Source organism: Carassius gibelio, chromosome B6 (genome assembly GCF_023724105.1).
Source record: "Carassius gibelio isolate Cgi1373 ecotype wild population from Czech Republic chromosome B6, carGib1.2-hapl.c, whole genome shotgun sequence".
In the NCBI taxonomy this organism is placed as follows: Eukaryota; Metazoa; Chordata; class Actinopteri; order Cypriniformes; family Cyprinidae; genus Carassius; species Carassius gibelio.
Genome location: NC_068401.1, coordinates 18,447,885 through 18,466,870, shown reverse-complemented (window position 1 = coordinate 18,466,870; position 18,986 = coordinate 18,447,885). Strand labels below are relative to the sequence as shown.

The 18,986-nt window shown below is 39.9% G+C and overlaps 1 protein-coding gene and 1 long non-coding RNA gene across 8 annotated transcripts; one reads left to right on the top strand and one right to left on the bottom strand.

Moving 5' to 3' along the window:
* The first annotated feature begins 1,222 nt into the window (after positions 1–1,222).
* On the top strand, positions 1,223–4,112 carry LOC127959354 (uncharacterized). Its single transcript, XR_008154247.1, has 2 exons — positions 1,223–3,587; positions 3,661–4,112. It is a non-coding gene; the product is annotated as an uncharacterized LOC127959354 (long non-coding RNA).
* On the bottom strand, positions 4,015–14,834 carry LOC127959351 (uncharacterized). Of its 7 annotated transcripts, none has more exons than XM_052558464.1 (9): positions 13,356–13,779; positions 5,528–5,624; positions 5,307–5,377; positions 5,057–5,236; positions 4,824–4,882; positions 4,660–4,734; positions 4,524–4,586; positions 4,289–4,441; positions 4,015–4,080 (listed from the first exon to the last, which is right to left on the bottom strand). In XM_052558464.1, exons 2-9 carry the CDS (start codon positions 5,548–5,550, stop codon positions 4,066–4,068), a joined length of 639 nt encoding a protein of 212 aa, XP_052414424.1. In that variant the 5' UTR covers positions 5,551–5,624; positions 13,356–13,779; the 3' UTR covers positions 4,015–4,065. The 7 variants fall into 7 exon arrangements, with proteins under 7 accessions (XP_052414424.1, XP_052414423.1, XP_052414425.1 ...); XM_052558463.1 differs by lacking the exon at positions 13,356–13,779 and adding an exon at positions 5,731–6,301; XM_052558465.1 differs by lacking the exons at positions 5,528–5,624; positions 13,356–13,779 and adding an exon at positions 14,754–14,834.
* Positions 14,835–18,986: the final 4,152 nt, after the last annotated feature.

Genomic DNA, 18,986 nt, shown 5'->3' with positions numbered 1-18,986 from the left:
CAAATTGTAACCTCTTCTGCACATGCCTTTTTTTTAACAGAGGGACTTTGCGGGGGATTCTTGAAAATAGATTAGCTTCACACAGACGTCTTCTAACTGTCACAGTACTTACAGGTAACTCCAGACTGTCTTTGATCATCCTGGAGGTGATCATTGGCTGAGCCTTTGCCATTCTGGTTATTCTTCTATCCATTTTGATGGTTGTCTTCCGTTTTCTTCCACGTCTCTCTGGTTTTGCTCTCCATTTTAAGGCATTGGAGATCATTTTAGCTGAACAGCCTATCATTTTTTGCACCTCTTTATAGGTTTTCCCCTCTCTAATCAACTTTTTAATCAAAGTACGCTGTTCTTCTGAACAATGTCTTGAACGACCCATTTTCCTCAGCTTTCAAATGCATGTTCAACAAGTGTTGGCTTCATCCTTAAATAGGGGCCAACTGATTCACACCTGTTTCTTCACAAAATTGATGACCTCAGTGATTGAATGCCACACTGCTATTTTTTTGAACACACCCCTTTCAACTAATTCAACTAATTGCCCAATTGCACAGCCTTAAGAGCGTGCATATCATGAATGCTGGGTCTCATTTGTTTTCTGAGAATCTACTGAACCTACTGGTAACTTGTTTGCCACGTAGCAATAAAAAAATATACGAAAAACCTTGATTATTCTGGTTAGTCACATTGTACTGCTATTATTTTGAACAATACTGTAATTGGTGTCAGATGCAAGGTCAATAAGAGTGCCTATCAGCTGGCCTGAGTTAGTGGTCACTTCCAGTAACATCATTATAACTGGATACTCTTTCAGTTCACCACCAGCAGTGCAGATCATGGTTGAGGCTTTGTTGGAAAATGCCTTCCTAAATTCTGCTCTCAATTCTGGAGTGACTTTCACCAGGAGCTCTTCTTGATTAGTGGTCATCCCGAGGCCCTTTTTCTCCACCTTATTGATACCTTGCACCCCGCTGCCAGCAAATAGTGGTGAGGCTCTTCTTTGCGACAGTCCATTTTACTGCAGAGGAACTTCAGGTTGCAACAGCCATACTTTAGGTGGAAACACAGGCACCGATTGCATGTCCCATGGGTATTCAGATGGATCTTTTTCTGATTTATCTGCTGGGCCTTTCACTGAAGAGCTTCCCTCTCTAGGGCCTACCTCCAGCTGATCCAACTCCTCCAGAATTGCCTCCTGCTTTTTCAGGAAGCACAATAAGCAGTCAAAGTGGTTATGTGGAGCAAACCCATTCGCAGGCTTAATCTTATGTGCAATCCATTTCTCCTTCAGAAAGCTTGGCAGCTTGCTTTCAAAGGACTGCGCTTCCCAACGATTCTTTATAACCTCTTCTTCTCCCAGAATCACAAGGTTACTAAGGGCCCGCTCTACTGCTTGGATCAGCTAAATTGCTTTCCTAGGATTGTCTTTCTTTACGGGGGATAGGCCCTGAACCTCCTCAGATATCTTCAGGACGATTTTCGCCTTGTTCCTGAAATGGTTGTCGAGGCACCTGAACATTTCATCCGTCAATGCACAGCTATTTAAAACTAAATCTTTTTTTCACCATGTCACCAAGACTTACCAGCAAGTGGAACCTTGTAACACCAGCTGTCATCTGTGGGTTTCCCAGCTGTTCCAGCTCTTTCCACTCAGCCTTCCACCGATAGTAGTCAGTCACATCTCCCGAAAACGTGGGTAGACGTCTTATTTTGTGGTCTGAAGCCGTACGTTCCAGGATGCAGGCCAGAGATGCTTTGTGGTGGTGCATATGAAAATGCAGATGCTTCAGTAGTGGATACATGTGTTACACTGGGAATTTGGGACCGTGTACCAGCTCTAATAAGTCCTTCACCAAACTCACTATGCCCTCCATCAATACCTACATCTTCAACCTCTTCTCCCTCATCGACCTCTTCTTTCCGCTTCAACTTTTGCCAACTCCGCACCCAGTCAAGCATTTTGATTCTCTCCACCAAACCCTCTCTCAGGACTTGAAGGCCTTCTTCTGACCACTTCACATCAATGTTTTCCACTTCAGTACATTTCTCCTCTGCTCCGTTGGCATACAATCCAAGGTCGGTATAGGCAAATTTGGACCACAATGTCTCCTTAGCAAGCCGGAGCATTTCTGTATAAGTGGCAAGGCACATCGCCATTTTCTCCTCCACATGAGCCGCTTCTTTACTTACTTTTTCTTCCTCACTTCTTACTTCTCCTAGAGCGTCAACATATTCTAGTCCAGCGTCGTGCACCTTTCCAAAGTCTACACCAAGTGCTCTAATCTCGTCAATAAGAACCATTTTTTCTAGGAGGTCTACAGTGAGGGACAGTTTGTTGTCTCTCTTGCTGAAAGAGCACTGTGCTGTTGAGCGCTTTTCTATTCCTTTCCTGGTCAATGCTGATAGGGCGGTAGCAGACTTGGCTTAACGCACTTGAACCGTTTGGTTTATTACTGTTTCCCACGGAAAGGGCAACCCAGTGTACAAAAGGATATTACTCGGTATTCCACATTTGTTTGTTTATTTTTCCACAAGGATAATCAAGTAACCAGGGGGGTATTCCAAAAAGCAGGTTATGTGACATACCTGGGTATGTTTAAGGGTAAGTTCGTGGATAACCTCAACGTTCGGTTCCAAAAACAGAGGTAACTTTCTGGGTATGTATGTAACCATAGCAACTGACTCTCTGAAGATAACCTGCTCGAGAGCAGGTTATGTTTCAGTGTAACTTCGTTTCAGAAGGTTGGTGAGCATGGCGTGCCCTTTTGACGAGGATCCTGTGGACGTTGAAGCACAAATTATACGAGGTTTTTTTCATCGGGAGAGGGTTATAAGACCGCGTATTGATGTGTTTGCTTACCCTAATGAATATTTAAAAGAGCGTTATCGTTTTTCAAAAGATTCATTAGTTTATTTAACACGTCTTTTAAAACCGCATATCGCAAATGTGACAAACCGCGGCTCTGCGCTTAGCACAGAAAACATTCTGTGCATAGCACTTAGGTTTTTTGCGTCTGGCCATTTTTTGTACAGTGTGGGCGATTCAGAGCATTTGGGAAAGGCAACTGTGTGTAGAGCCGTTCGTACAGTGTGTCTGGCACTTAAACAGTTGTTACCCACGTTTGTACAGTTCCCTGGCCATAAACCTCTGCTTGTTATTAAAGACGAATTCCACAGAGTGGCAGGTTTGTCCTTTGTAGTAAAATATATGACGCATATTTAATATTTAGTCATATTATTAATATCTATACATGTATTCCTTATGCACACACTTCATACTTCCAAAACTTTCTGTTTCAGGGTTTCCAAATGTAATTGGGTGCATTGATGGCACTCACATTCCTATTAAAGCTCCATCAATAAATGAGGGAGACTATGTTAATAGGAAATCTATTCATAGTATCAATGTGCAGGTAACAACTTAATTTTTTCCCCTTCTTAAAATCATCAAAGTCATTACTTTTTCCACTAACTATAGGTAATATGTGAGGCAACCCAAATCATCACCAATGTCGAGGCAAAATGGCCAGGATCTGTGCATGATGCCAGAATTTTCCGCGAGTCATCATTATGCCAGACATTTCAGCAGGGTATGATTTGCTTTATACAATTTTTGTTTTTTCGTTTTTACTATATTTGTGTTGTACACTTCAATCATTACAGGACAGTACAATGGTTACTTGCTGGGGGACAGAGGATACCCTTGTCTGCCCTATTTAATGACACCCTACCCTGAACCTGAGCCTGGACCACAGACACGGTTTAACCTGGCTCACAGCCGAACACGGGCCAAGGTGGAGATGACTATAGGGATCCTCAAATCTCGGTTTCAGTGTCTGCGTGGGCTCCGGGTTAGTCCAGAGAGGGCATGCGACATTATTGTGGCTTGTGTTGTGCTTCACAATATTGCCACTATAAGAGGAGAGAGCCACCCTCCTTGTATTGAGGAAGATGGCCCAGAGGAACACCGACAGATTTTAGAGGCCAACAGAGACGGAAGACTTTTGAGAGACAGGATTTGTCAAAATTACTTTTATTAGTTTTTTTTGCACTGGTCTGCCAGGCAGTTTATTTCTTCATTTCCTGAAAAACAATAAAAGTAAAATTCATTAAAATGTTTTTTTTTTTATATTGCTTTACACATACATACATACATACATACATACAGATAGATAGATAGCTAGATAGATAGCTAGATAGCTAGATAGATAGATAGATAGATAGATAGATAGAGACAGACAGACAGACCACTTTTAACATGCAACAGATTAATATTCAGACAAGTTCTCACCTTAAGGCGATTCTCAAGTAATTCTATTTCAAGTGCTGCTTTTTTAATGAGGAGCCTTTTCTCTTCCATTTGAAGCTGTATAAGGTCCATCTCCATGTCACTTTTTCTTATTTGTTTTTGAAGATGGACCTTATACAGCTCCTTTGCTGGCAACTAAGGTGGAAAAATGTAATAAATGAGATTGTTTGGTCAGACAATAAAATTAAAATATGGACACATGGACACAAATTCTTACCCTGCTTAGATTGTGTGCTGAGGCTGAAGGACCCTCATCTGTGGGCAAATCCCTAGGTATGTACTATGAAAGGACAATGACAGTTTGTTACTCTAATGCAAAAAGGGGCCATACATCATAATGGTATGCATCATACCTCAGTGGATCTACCAGCATTGTCCACTTCTGTCACAGCAGATGTGGTCTCTTCATCGTCATCATCATCTTCATCCTACAAGACAAATATTCAAGTATACATTATTTGGCAAAAAAAAAAAAAAAAAAAAAAAACCTAAAAGTACCTGACAACAAATCACTTACAACTGTGACAGACTGTGTTCTTTCTGGAGAGTCCAATAATACAATCCGTCCATCAGTATCTATAAGAACACACAACCCGTTAAATTCTCAATATTATCAAAGAAAATAATACATCATATGCAGTTAAATAAAATAAGCCTACATAAATTAATCTTGTTCAAAAAGCCTTTAAGTGACAGAGATAGTAATTTATCAGGATAAAAAATGAAAACAAATCATAGAGGTAAACTTACATTTCACCCTTTTTTCACCATCACTTGTGGTGCATAGTATGTGTGATGAACTGCCCCCTGGAATGCCAGCAACCACTGGTCGCCCTTTATTAAGGGACAGAGCCAGCTCCTCAGATGGGGTGAGGGGAGGTGGTGGTGGCCCCCCGCCAGTTAGACGGGCTTCAGTCTTTTTTCTGTTAGCTGCATGACAGAATGAATATACTAAATCCTGTTATAATAATAGTTCAGTAATTGTGTAATCAAATATTACCTTTTTGCAGAATGTTTTTGTGTTTCATTTTGACTTGGCTTAAAGTTCTTGTGGCTCCAGAAGGATTACACCTTATTAAATAAGAAATATACATTATTATTTCAAGCTAAAGAAATAAAATGGCAGGAAAAGTAAATGCTTTCATAGTGATTTAACATATTCAAAAGTATGTATAAGTCATACTTCATTATTTTGCATTTCAATAAAACGGGAGCCAATACCAAATATGCCCGCCCTTAGTCATGACGCGAAGGCTGAGGTTCTTTAACTGATGTTTAATGTGTTCTGGACTTAGACTCCAACACCAACACCGTAGAACTGAGTAAAAAAGGGTGAATATACAACAAACATGTCATACATTCAGTTACATGTAAAACACACATGACTTTAAACTCGTACATAAACAGAAAATACATCCACATACCACTTTTGCCTGCTTATGAGCTAAGAGAGGGGGTTATCTTGAAGCTTCTTTATCGGATGACTTCTAAATAGAAATACTTTAAACTTTGCAATGATTACATCATTCCATATGATCAGCAGAATTGCTCTGTGAAACTCGGAACGCAGTTCTGACTCGTTCTCCGTGACAAAACAGGAAGTGACATACAAAGGCACGATGGGAGCAAAATAAAATATAACCAAAGAAAACTCTTAGAAAGAATAAATATTCCTCAAATATACAACAGTTGAGTATATAAATCACAATAAGCATTATAAAATAGTCGAAATATAAAAATATACAGATTAGACTGATCAAAAAGTTACTGAAATAAATGAGTGTTGAAGTACACAAGCGCCATCTAGTGGAAATAAACATTATAGATTCCGAAAGCTTGTAACAGCAAACACACTCCCACCATCACGCAATGTGTGATTCTTAAAAGAATTTACTTTATAAATACTCAGTAACTCAACATGAACTAATAAACATTCAGTGGATAAGTATTTGTACACGTTTAACATACACAGTCAAACACCTTTCAAACTTAACCCTTTTAATCAGCTTCAAGTAGTAACACTGTTTTGTGTATGGGTCTTTCTAAGTAGACTGACTTATTTGTGCGTGCACCCTTGCTATCTAGTGTTGCATCACTAACAAGAAGTTTAAGTCTTCTCACCATTCCATCAGATCCTGGGAAAACTTCTACCACTTTAGCTAGCTTCCACTGATTTCGTGATGCCAAATCATCTTGAAGCAGAACGATATCATTTATTTTGGTGTTTCTCCTGCTCTTATTCCACTTACTTCTCTGCTGCAGATTCAACAGATATTCCTTCCTCCACCTGGTCCAAAACTCATTTGCCAGAAACTGAACTCTTTTCCATCTTTTCTGAAGATAAAGATCTTCCCTCACAAACTCTCCAGGAGGTGGTGCAATGATGGTGGACTTCATTGTTAGTATATGATTCGGCGTCAATGGTTCTGGTCCCACAGGATCATTGAGGTGCTCTGAGGTCAATGGTCGACTATTTACGATCGCCATTACTTCATACATGAATGTTCTTAAGGAAGAACTGTCCAGTCTTGCTGCAGACTTGTCTAGGATGGACGTTAGTACACTCCTTACAGTCCGGATCTGTCTCTCCCAGACACCACCCATGTGACTGGAAGCAGGCGGGTTCATGATAAAGGTACAGCCTAACTCTTTCACACGTTCTTGATCCATTCCCTTCATCAACTTCAGGAACTCTCCCTTTGCACCCACGAAGTTGGTACCTTGATCACTATAAAGCTGACTTACATTGCCACGTATAGCAATAAGACAACGCAGTGCATTAAGAAAGGCATCAGTACTAAGATCATCCAGCACCTCAAGATGAACAGCTCGCGAACACATGCAGGTGAAAAGTAGTCCGTATCTCTTCAACTCTTTCCTTCCCTCTTTAACATAGAACGGACCGAAGCAGTCCATGCCACTATAGGTGAACGGAGGGGTAGCTTCCATCCTTTCTGGTGGCAGGTCAGCCATCCTTTGCTCCTGATTGCATTTCCTCAGCTTCCTACACTTAATACATTTGTAGATGAGAGATGAAACTTCGCTACTGCATCCCAGAATCCAAATACCATTGGAGCGGATTTCATTGATGGTCATGCCACGACCTTGATGTTGCACCTTTTCATGGAAGTGTTTTATGAGTAAACGAGATATATGATGTCCTTTAGGAAGAATGGCTGGATGCTTGACATGAGAGTGAAGCTCTGCCTGTGTCAATCGTCCTCCCACTCGTAAGACATCATGGTCATCGATAAACGGACTTAACTTGTACAGCTTGTTGAAAAGACTTGAATTAACTTCCTTGCCTTGTCTTAGATGCTTGATCTCGTCACTGAACACTTCTTCTTGAACGATGTGAATTATGAATTGTTCAGCATCCTTCCTTTCTTCAAGTGTTGTGGAATTGTTGGATCTTTCTACCAAACCTTTCGCACTCCTTGCACAACGTTTGAGCCTTGCTATGGCTTTCACTGCCCTCTTCCAATCTGAAAACCTTTGCAAGCGATCTGACAGACACCACTCTTCCCTTGCCTTGGTCATTAGAACCTGTGCCCTTTTGAGTTCCGGGTCTCCATCATTAACTTCTCCCACCTTAATGTCATCCTTAGGGAGTTCTCTTTGCCATAGGAAACTTGGACCAGTAAACCAGTTCGATCCCATGAGTTCCTTTACGGTGAGCCCACGAGAGGCATGGTCAGCTGGATTTTGTTCTGAAGCCACATATCTCCATTGACTAGTCTCAGTGCTTGTTCTGATCTGCTGAACTCGGTTGGCTACAAATACATGGAAACGTCGTGCATCGTTGTTAATATAGCCAAGGACAACTTTGGAGTCGGTCCAGTAGTATTCACGAATGCCATCCAATTCTAGTTCTCTTTTGAGCAGATTACCAGTTCTTGTGGCAACCACTGCAGCTGAGAGCTCCAGTCTGGGAATTGTTGTTACCTTTGTTGGAGCAACCCTAGCGTTACTCATAACAAGAGTGCAGTAGACTTCTCCAGACTTGGTTACAGCTCTGAGGTATGAACATACTCCATAGCCTGACACACTGGCGTCTGAGAAATGGTGTAGCTCATATTGTTGAACATCCTTGAATGTTGATGGCACATAACAACGTGGTATCTTCACCAAAGACAGGTTATGGAGGTCTCGCAACCAAGCTTCCCAATGCGGCTTGAGGTCATCAGGAAGTGGTTCGTCCCAGCCTAACTTGTCTTGACACATCTTTTGTAGAGTCCTTTTCCCAACTAAAATGAAGGGAGCGACGAATCCAAGAGGATCAAAAATGGAAGCAACTGTAGACAGCACACCTCTTCTAGTAAAAGGATTTTCCTTTACTAACACTCTGAAATGGAACTTGTCTGAAGCCACGCACCATTGGATGCCGAGCGCCCTCTCTACTTTAGGTTCTCCTAGGGTCAAGTCAAAGTCAGTTGCCCCTTCAGTACATTCCTCCTTTGGAATTGTGGCAATCACCGTCTTGCTGTTGGTGATGAATTTATGCAAGCGAAGCTTTCCGATATTGCAGAGACCCCTGGCTTCCTTTACAAGCTGGATTGCCTCTGCTTCAGTGTCCACACTCGCTAAGCCATCGTCAACATAAAAATTACGTTGTATGAACTTCACTGTGGCTTGATTAAACTTGCCTTGACCTTGTACGGCAAGGTGTTTGAGGCCGAAGTTTGCACATCCAGGCGAGGAGGCCGCTCCGAACAAATGGACCTTCATTCGAAAAACTGAAGGTGAGGCTTCCATGTTTCCATCTTCCCACCATAGGAACCTGAGGTAGTCCCGATCCTTTGGAGCAACGTGGAACTGGTGGAACATACGCTCCACATCACACATGATGGCTACTTGCCCTTTCCGGAAACGACACAAGACTCCAACAAGGGTATTTGTGAGGTCAGGCCCAGTCAGTAGATGCTCATTCAGAGAAGTATTCTGAAATCTTGCAGAGCAATCAAAGACGATACGAATCTTGCCTGGCTTCTGTGGGTTATATACTCCATGGTGAGGTATATACCATGCTGGTTGACTACTTAACTCCATCTCTGGGACCCTTTCAGCATCGCCTCTTGCTATTATGTCCTTCATGAAAGCCATGTAGTCCTTTTGGTACTGTTCATCTCTCTTTAAACGCTTCTCTAGGGATTTGAGTCGATGCTCTGCACACGCTTTGTTGTTTGGCAAATCTGGCCTCTCACCCTTAAAAGGCAATGGCATCTCATAGTGTCCATCTTGCACTTGCTTAATGCCTTCATTCAATTTTGCCAAAAACCTTAAGTCTTCTTGCGACGTTGAGACTTCCTCATTATCCCGTTCTACAAAGTCTGACTCAAAAACCTTCAATATCTCTGCCGGAGTGATCATCTCTTTAACCTTGTTCCTCTGTACAAAGCAGACTTCAGACTTGAGTTTGTGAGATGGATCACGAGCTGGTAGAACTTCATGATAATCCTGTGACTCACACCGATTTCATCTTCATAATAACTGTCGTCATGGTTGTATCCAACGATACTCCAACCCAACACGGATCTTTGTGCAAATGGCTGATCTTCATTGCCACTGAGAACATCCCTGGGAAGTAAGGCTTGAGGGCAGTTGTAGCCTATTAACAAACCTACTTCACAGTCAAGTGCAGGAGCCATTTCATCTGCCAGATGTTCTAGATGAGGCCAATTCTTTGCGGTTTCACATGTGGGTATATGAGATCTATTTGCAGGTATGTAGTCTCTAGTATAAGTTGTTGGAAGTTTGATTTTAACTTCAGACTGAATGCCTCTTACTTGTAGACCATTCAATTTGTGACTGGACACAACCTTCGTTTTGGATGTTATGGTGGAAATCTTGAGTTTGACAGGCTCTTTCTTGATATCAAGTGTCTCAGCTGTGTCCTTTAAAATGAAAGTAGTGTCGCTCTGAGTATCAAGCAAGGCATACACTAAAATCTCCTTCCTTGGTTCATCTGTTGTTGAGACATATACTGGAATGATTGATGACGTATGAGTGCCGTTCCTTTCTTGAACTACTCTGTTTGAAGTCACAGGCTTAGACTCTTGTACCTTCTGTGATTCGGCTGTTCTATCTGCAGATCCGTGATTGACCTTGAACTGATCTTGACTGGTTCTAGAGCTTTGTCCTGGGTATTTATTTACACGGTCCTGGTGTAGGCTTGTTGGGTGACACTTCTCACATTTTTCACACACACTCCTAGAGGTGCAGCTTCTGGACTTATGACCAGTCTTAAGACAGCCAAAGCACAACTTCTCAGACTGTACAAACTTCAATCTTTCCTCAATTGGTCTTTCCATAAATTTGCGACACTTATGGAGAGTGTGGCCTAATCTCTTACAAAAGACACACATAAGGCTAGTCCTTTCACTGGAACTAGTGGTGAATGTCTTTGCACTTGAGTTGCGATTCCTCTGAAACTTATAATGATCTTGATCTGATTGCTTGAACCTTTCTTGCTCTGCTGGCTTTATCGCTTGCAGTGAGGTGATAGGATTGCATGCGATTCTAGCTTCCTTGTTAAGAAATTCAACAAAGTATTTGAAATCTGGGAATCCTTTGTATTCGTCTTGAAACTTGGTGACTGCTCTATTCCAACGTGAACTCAACCAGTCTGGCAATTTGGCTAATATTCTTTGATTTTCAACACAGTCATTCAGAGCTTGTAAACCTTGTACATAAGGCATTGCTGATTCAACACTGCTTAGGAAATCTACAAATTCCTGGAGGTCTTTGCTGTCTTTGGTAGCAATCTTGTGCCAAGACTGTATTTTGTCACGGTAAGATTTGCCAACTACGAACGGATTGCCGAACCGGTCATCAAGGATGTTCCAGGCTGCCGTGTAAGCCATTTCTGTTCCAGCCACAAAATGTCCTTCAATCGCTCTCTTGGCCGGACCACCTACATACTTGCGTAGAAAGAATAGCTTTTCTTGTGATGGCAAGTTCTTGCGATCAATTAACGTCTGGAAGGACAGCTTCCAGTCATTATACTTCAGGGGATCTCCAGAAAAAACAACAGGTTCTGTAATTGGAATCCTATTGGCTGTAATCGCTTCAGCCAGTGCCTTCACAAGATCATTAGAAGCTTCGTTGGGAGCAGGCCATGTAGGTGACTGAGAGATATGAGCTTGGGGTAACCTTTGAGAAGAACAAGAGGGTTGGTTGAAAGGAGCAGTGTCTTGAGCGAGCGTAAATGGCTGAGAGAGAGAAAAAGGAACGCTTGGTTGAAAAACATAATGTTCTTGCCTTTGTTGAAGAAGAGGAGCAGAACGCTGTTCTCCCTCATCACCTTTGATGCTTTCAGCATAAACTTGCAGCCTTGCTTGTGCTGCGTTATGTCTTTTTAGTTCCTCCAACCGTTCCACTTCTTTTTTCTTTTCTTCCAGCTTTATTTTTCTAACAGTGCTTTCTGAAATAAATTGAGCCCTTTTCCTTGCATTCTCCGCTTCGGTTTCCCTTTCTTGAGCTTCTCTTTCTGCTGCTAACCTTTCATCCTCTGCCTCCAGTTTCCTAATTTCCTCTTCATGCTGATGTTGTGTCTTCATTATTTTAATCACTTCTTGTGTAGCCGCTACTTCAGCCGCTGCTTCTTGTCTTTTCTGCAGAGAATCACTGTAAGATTGACTGGACATCTTGGAAACAGACTTTGACTTACTGGAGGTTGCTGAGATGATGCTGGACACAGTGGCTTCAAACACTGAATCTGAATCAGGCCAGGGAATGTCCTTAGGATCACCGTTGAGGAATCTTTGAGACTTCTCATTTGCAGTGCTAGTAATGGCAAGGCAAGTGTCATTTTTCCTCCGAATTTCAGGTTCAGGGCTTGTGATGCTTCTTATATCACCATAAATATGGTCGACCTCAGACTGAGTGGCATTAATGGTGCTCACAACTTCACAAATCAATTCTGCATCATCATTGTTCTTAATGGCTCTTTTCAAACCATTGATGTGATACTTCCACCTTCTATACTTCTGCTCAAAGCTTCTTTTCAGATCATTTAGTCTAGCGTCTTGCAGCGTTTTACCCTTCTCGGTAAGCGTGCGTGCTCGCTGGCTTCTTCTAATATCTGAGAGCTGTGTATTATCTATGTCCACCTGAGGTTGTTGTACTTGTGCAGCCACTTCAACTTGTTCAGTTATATCAGCCTGCTCTGATGGAATGACCTGCTCTGCATTGTCTACGTCTTGTGCAGTAGGGGTTGTATAGCTAACTTCTTTAGTAGCCAGCAATGTATTTTCACTTGTGTTTGACATGCTAAACCTGTGTTGCACTATAATGTGAATATTCAAAGAGCAATCTAAAGTTTAGTGTAAAGCGGTTATCTCAGCTACACTTATGTGATCCAATCATGTAAATGATAACAAGCTACAGAACTGTCAAGAAGTAGTCTATGAATTCAACTTGTAAAGAAAAAATGTGAATATCAACACGCTTAAATGATGAAGTATACACAAATACTTGAATACAACAGAAAATTCAAACTTTAGTCTTATTTAATAGTAGCAAAATTGTTTATCTGTTTAGTCCCTTTTAGTTTCTTAATAAGTCAAACGATAATAGAAAAATGTCCAACTTTATCTTAGAATGGGAATGATGGAAATACCAGAGCAATTGAAACTTCAGTGACAGTTCACAAGACCTTGCGCTGCTTCCAAGTCACTAACTTCAAAAGTGCTTGCTTGTTCAGCCTTTGCTTGCTTCAGTCAAGTCAATTGCAATCTTTTCATGTTGTACTTCCCTCATTCAACATGTGGCGCCTCTTGATGGCCGATTTCCTCGTGCAGCTTTACGATCTGATGCAGTTGGCCTTCACCGACGCAGTAAGTGTTCTACTATGCCCGCCCTTAGTCATGACGCGAAGGCTGAGGTTCTTTAACTGATGTTTAATGTGTTCTGGACTTAGACTCCAACACCAACACCGTAGAACTGAGTAAAAAAGGGTGAATATACAACAAACATGTCATACATTCAGTTACATGTAAAACACACATGACTTTAAACTCGTACATAAACAGAAAATACATCCACATACCACTTTTGCCTGCTTATGAGCTAAGAGAGGGGGTTATCTTGAAGCTTCTTTATCGGATGACTTCTAAATAGAAATACTTTAAACTTTGCAATGATTACATCATTCCATATGATCAGCAGAATTGCTCTGTGAAACTCGGAACGCAGTTCTGACTCGTTCTCCGTGACAAAACAGGAAGTGACATACAAAGGCACGATGGGAGCAAAATAAAATATAACCAAAGAAAACTCTTAGAAAGAATAAATATTCCTCAAATATACAACAGTTGAGTATATAAATCACAATAAGCATTATAAAATAGTCGAAATATAAAAATATACAGATTAGACTGATCAAAAAGTTACTGAAATAAATGAGTGTTGAAGTACACAAGCGCCATCTAGTGGAAATAAACATTATAGATTCCGAAAGCTTGTAACAGCAAACACACCAAATTTGTAACTTAATACACTCACGCATTTACTCTGTCCGTTATTTTTTGCCAAGCCAACTCTCTTGCTTTAGCCGATGCAGCTGTATTGCTTCTTTTTAATATTATTGGCTTAAACTCCTCATAAGCATGCATTAAAACTTCCAACTCCGCCTCTGTGAAATACGCGGCTCTCTTTTTTTCGCTTTGAGTTTCCATGGTGACTCGTGAAATCGGCGATCCATTGAAAATGTCTTTATACATGCACCGTGCACGCGCATTAACTCTGGGTAACCAGTCAGAGGTTGATTAAGCTAACTCTTCTCAGGTGTTTTGGAACCGACATACTCATGGTATGCCTGTTTGGGGTAAATCAACCCAGAGGTTATAGTTTATCAAATGGTAAGTTAACCAAGCTTTCTGGAATACCCCCCAGGTAATAAACCTGAAACAATAAGAAATACAACGTTTCACTTTTTAAGTGCATACTACAAACAGCCTCTGTTCTTTACCTCAATAGCCCAATAACAATAAGCAACATTAATCAAAATACAAATATATATATATATATATATATATATATATATATATATATATATATAATATCATAATCATAATTTTCATGTACAAGCTACACACTTCAAACATTATTCAACATATTCAAATCCTACAAAGAACCTATGCATACAGTCTTATCAAAAAGCAGAAAACTACAGCTTCCAAAATACCCCGCGGCAAACCAGGAAGTATGTTAAATACCGATCCGCAATTCATACTTTATCAAGTATCAAGTATGGCTTCGCCACCCCGTCCAATTATAACATTTGAACATAGCATTATCTTTAACAGTTAACTAAACTGCTTAGATCTACCAAACCATAATGTTATCTTTAATGTGCAATGAACATGACATGATACAACAACATAGCATGGCAACAGCAAACAACATCATAACAGACAAGAAACCATTTAAAATTAAGAGAGCTTACCAAGTGGCTGCACACCGGGTTGAAAGTCATTACAAACTAAATGAAGTTCATGCTTCCTTTACACTAATAGACACCGGTCACATGTACTCAAAGCACACTCCTCTCTTAAAGAAACACTACACTATTGGGCTGCTTAACCTCAAACATTTTTCATAAATGCTACTTACAACATTTGTAGCTCTAGTTTAAGGTTACAATTTGATTAAGAATAAAAATAAGAAATAAAAAACTTCAGAAATGACAGAACTCCACAGAAAACACGACAACTATATAGTATGCGACAAAGTAGTATGTTTGAATCATTTGCGTTCTTAAAAGAGTAGGCGAAAATTGCAATAATTTTCGCGAGATTCAGTTGTACATATACTTAATCTGCGTTCTTATATGCCTACTCACCTACTATATAGTAGGGGAAAAGAGTATGTGAAGAAAGAAGTATGTCCAAAAACAGTAGGCAAGAAAACCCCGGATGTTCTACTGCTTCAGTCAAGATTCTGAAGGGTTCATTCATAGATACTTTTCAATCCCAGGAACAATAAAACAAAACACGGTTCCCATGTGATAAAATCGTAGTTGTTGAGCTACCGTAGAGTAAACTGTTGATTTGAAGACGCTAGCCAGTAACATTACAGTATATTTGTAAAAACAAAACAAAAACAACAACAACAACAAAACATGTTTTATTATGTAAAGCGAACAGCTATCTCCAGTAAGCACATGTACATCTCCAAAGTGGATTTGCATGAACCATATACATCTTAAAGACGATTAAATGTCTATATAATATGAGACAGAGAAATGTTTAAGAGAATTGCAAAAGAGCAAATCACATGAACAGACATGTGAGTGAGAGACGTGTGTGTTATGTAGATTTCACTGTCTACTTTGTTTTAGATGAATGTAAGTAATGTAAATAAATCTACATTAAGTTATCTATTTCATTTGACCATTAGTATTGTTGGTAAATTGTGGAGCTCTTGTGTTGGATAAAAAGTGAGTGAACACATCAGCATCTATCTCAACATGTAAATGCAGTATATCACAGATAAATGACAGAGGAGACTGACTCTGGATGTCTGGATGTTACAGGGACAGATGAGACACACGTGTGTTTATTGAAGAGAGACTGATGAAGAATGCTGCCATCAAAGTCTATCAGTGAGGATATTACAGTCATCAATAACACATCTTTTAGATCTTAAGTTGTAGTTTATTTTAATTATTTTAAACAGAGTTATTACAGCACTTTTCTGATTCTTGATGGCTGTACATTTGATGCAGATATTTTGTGGTTGAGCAGGTGACAGCAGCATCTGTGGAAAAAACCTGAAACCAAAATATAAAGTAAGATCATTCTGTTACTTCTAATACAGAAATAAAATGACACTGTGTTGTTAAAATGACTGCTTTTGTTTTGTGTTTGTGCATCTTTATAGGATCTGAAATGTCTGCAGACAGCTGTGTGCTCTGAGGATGGAGAAGATGGAGTGCCATGGGTGAAATGCTCCATCACTGCATCTCCTCGTTTTCTCATCAGGACCGGATGTTGCTGTGGTCTCTTCATTTTCAGTGACCCCAGAGCCAGTGAGAACACCTAGAGAAAAACTTAAAGACACTGAGGATGTGATTTTGGTCAAGTTTGTTCTGCTGATTTCTGTTCATACAAAATCATCAAATAATGTCATGAAGAATCTGAAAGTCAGGCTCCATCGACTGATACTGTATGAACACAAACCAGCAGGAGAAACTTGACCAAAATCACCTTTTATGTTCAGGCAAAGGATTGAAAAGACTGGAGGCAAGTCATTAATGACTGAATTTTTATGTTTAGATGACCTGACCCTTTAAAACCCCAAATAGAAAATGTATGCATGCATTAATATTATAGTAGCACCTTGAAGAAAAAAGCTTTAAGAAATAAGCAGCTTTATTGAGCATTGACTCCGAAGATTGATCCAGAAACCTTCTGCTGAACAATCCAGTTCACTACACCACAGAAATAATGAAGCTATATCAAATAAACATGCAATTGTAAAAATATGAAATTAAATTCAGCAATAAATATAATGCTGACAACATGATACCAAGCGTTTGACTCTATGTAAATGTTTTCCAGGTAGTCATGCTCATGGTGAGCAGCACTCAGATGTTTGGAGCAGACACGGGGAAGCACAAACACAAGGGAAACCGCTCGGAAATGCTAGACAGGCTAAACAAGACTTCGCAATGTGGTGTAGTGAGTGTGCTCTAAATGAGATTCAGGTGTTGCAAGGAGATTAGCTGATGAATGAGGTGCAGGTGTGGCAAGGTGATAGTGATGCAGTAACTCATGGGAGATGTAGTTTGGGTGTGGTGCATAACGAGAGGTGCTAGTGTCCAAGTGATGACATGGTGACATCTGGTGGTTGATGGGTGAAATGGTCCTGAGTGGAGTGCCCTCTACTGAAGTTCATGGGCACTCCAGCTAATGATTGTGACAAGAATAACATGAATTATGATGACATAACGGAATTCAACAATGAACTGCCTTTAATTATCATTTTGCATTATTGACACACTGTTTTCCTAAATAATGTTGTTCAGTTGCTTTGCCTCAATCCTTTTTTTTATAGTGCTATATAAATAAAGGTGACTTGACTTGACTTGACATGAACCAACTGAATTAACCAAATAACTAGAATGAATTGGACCTCCAGAGACTATTTTTCTCCCAGTTGACATGTTGAAATTTTGATTCAACTTTCCAAAACCTATGGCTAAAGGAATGGTGGAATCCCAGCCAAATACTACCTTTACATTACTAAGTAATGTCTTACTTTATTATATCTATACAATGGAATAAATGCAAACAATTATTGCTTTTACATACATCCACATTTACAGATGTCAGTATAAAGTATATCACATTTTATTACATTTACATTATAAATAAAAAACTATATTTGACTTTATTTTATTTCATCAGCCTCATCTTGCCATGGGCAGTAATGACTACTACATGTCCATCTGCTCAGCAGAGAAAAGATTCAGATAACATCATGACCACTCACAATGACCCCTGCTGCCCCCCTTGGATGTAAATGACTTCCTGTAAATATGCAACAACAATGAATGTCTAAAGAAGGCTGCTGAACCCACACATGATGACTACATTTCAACCATTATTATTATAATTTTCAACATAATTCTCATTATGGATTTATTGACTGTAGACTTTGCAGAGGAGTGTGTACTATTTAAATTGCATATAAAGATCTAAAACAAATCGTTATGGTTTGTCCAATGCTAGCCAACTTTTCATTGGTATTGATAACCTCCTGCAGAGTCAGAGAGGTCGCCCGGAAGACAAAAGACTAGAAAATGATGAACTTCCCTATATGCTCTGTGTTCAAGGCTGACTATGGAAAGCCTGTTGTTCAGTGGGTTCTCTCTTTATTCTATATTTATTTAAGTGTACAGGCATGCAATTCTTGTGTGAAGAAAAGCCAACAGATGTGGTGCTCTTTCTCACCAATCACAACCTCTCACACACACTATGCCAAAACCTCTCTGCATCAAAACACAACAATTAATTGTAGTTTTACATCTTAAAGTCACATAGAACTCTGATATCAAAGCACTGAACATTGATAACAGGGCCCGCTGTTCATTTACATCCACAGTAAGAATTGTGGAACCTGGGAGGAACACAAGGTCCTTAAAGATAAGCTCACGTATTCAAGATAAAGATTTGTATAGATTTGACAACAGTAATGTAAAGATAAGAGAGAGTGAGTTTGCCATCTATTTTTGCCTGGTCAGTACAATAACAAAAGTTTTTTTCTTTACTTCTTGTTTTGCATTCAAGAGTATTATAGTTTTTCTCTCTTAACACACATAGCACACTAAAATTGTGCCAGAGATTTTGTTAGTTAAAAGAAATATACAGTCTCCGCTGTTATTTTTCCTCAATGAAAAATGAATGCAGTTGACAGAACAGAAAAAGGACTATGTCATATTTTTAGCCTCTCATGACGTTGAACCTTATCTGTTTCCTCTTTCACTTTCCCTGTTACTCCAATAATGTACAGTCTCCAGGTTACACATAGAGTGACACAGCATTATGTCGAATCAAATACAAGTATCATGTCTCTGCCGTCGCAGCACTTATATAGTCTCACTATGTCCTGTACTGTTGTAAGCTTCGATAAATGAATTATAATTTTGTTTTGAGTGTGTATTGCTTGCGGTTCA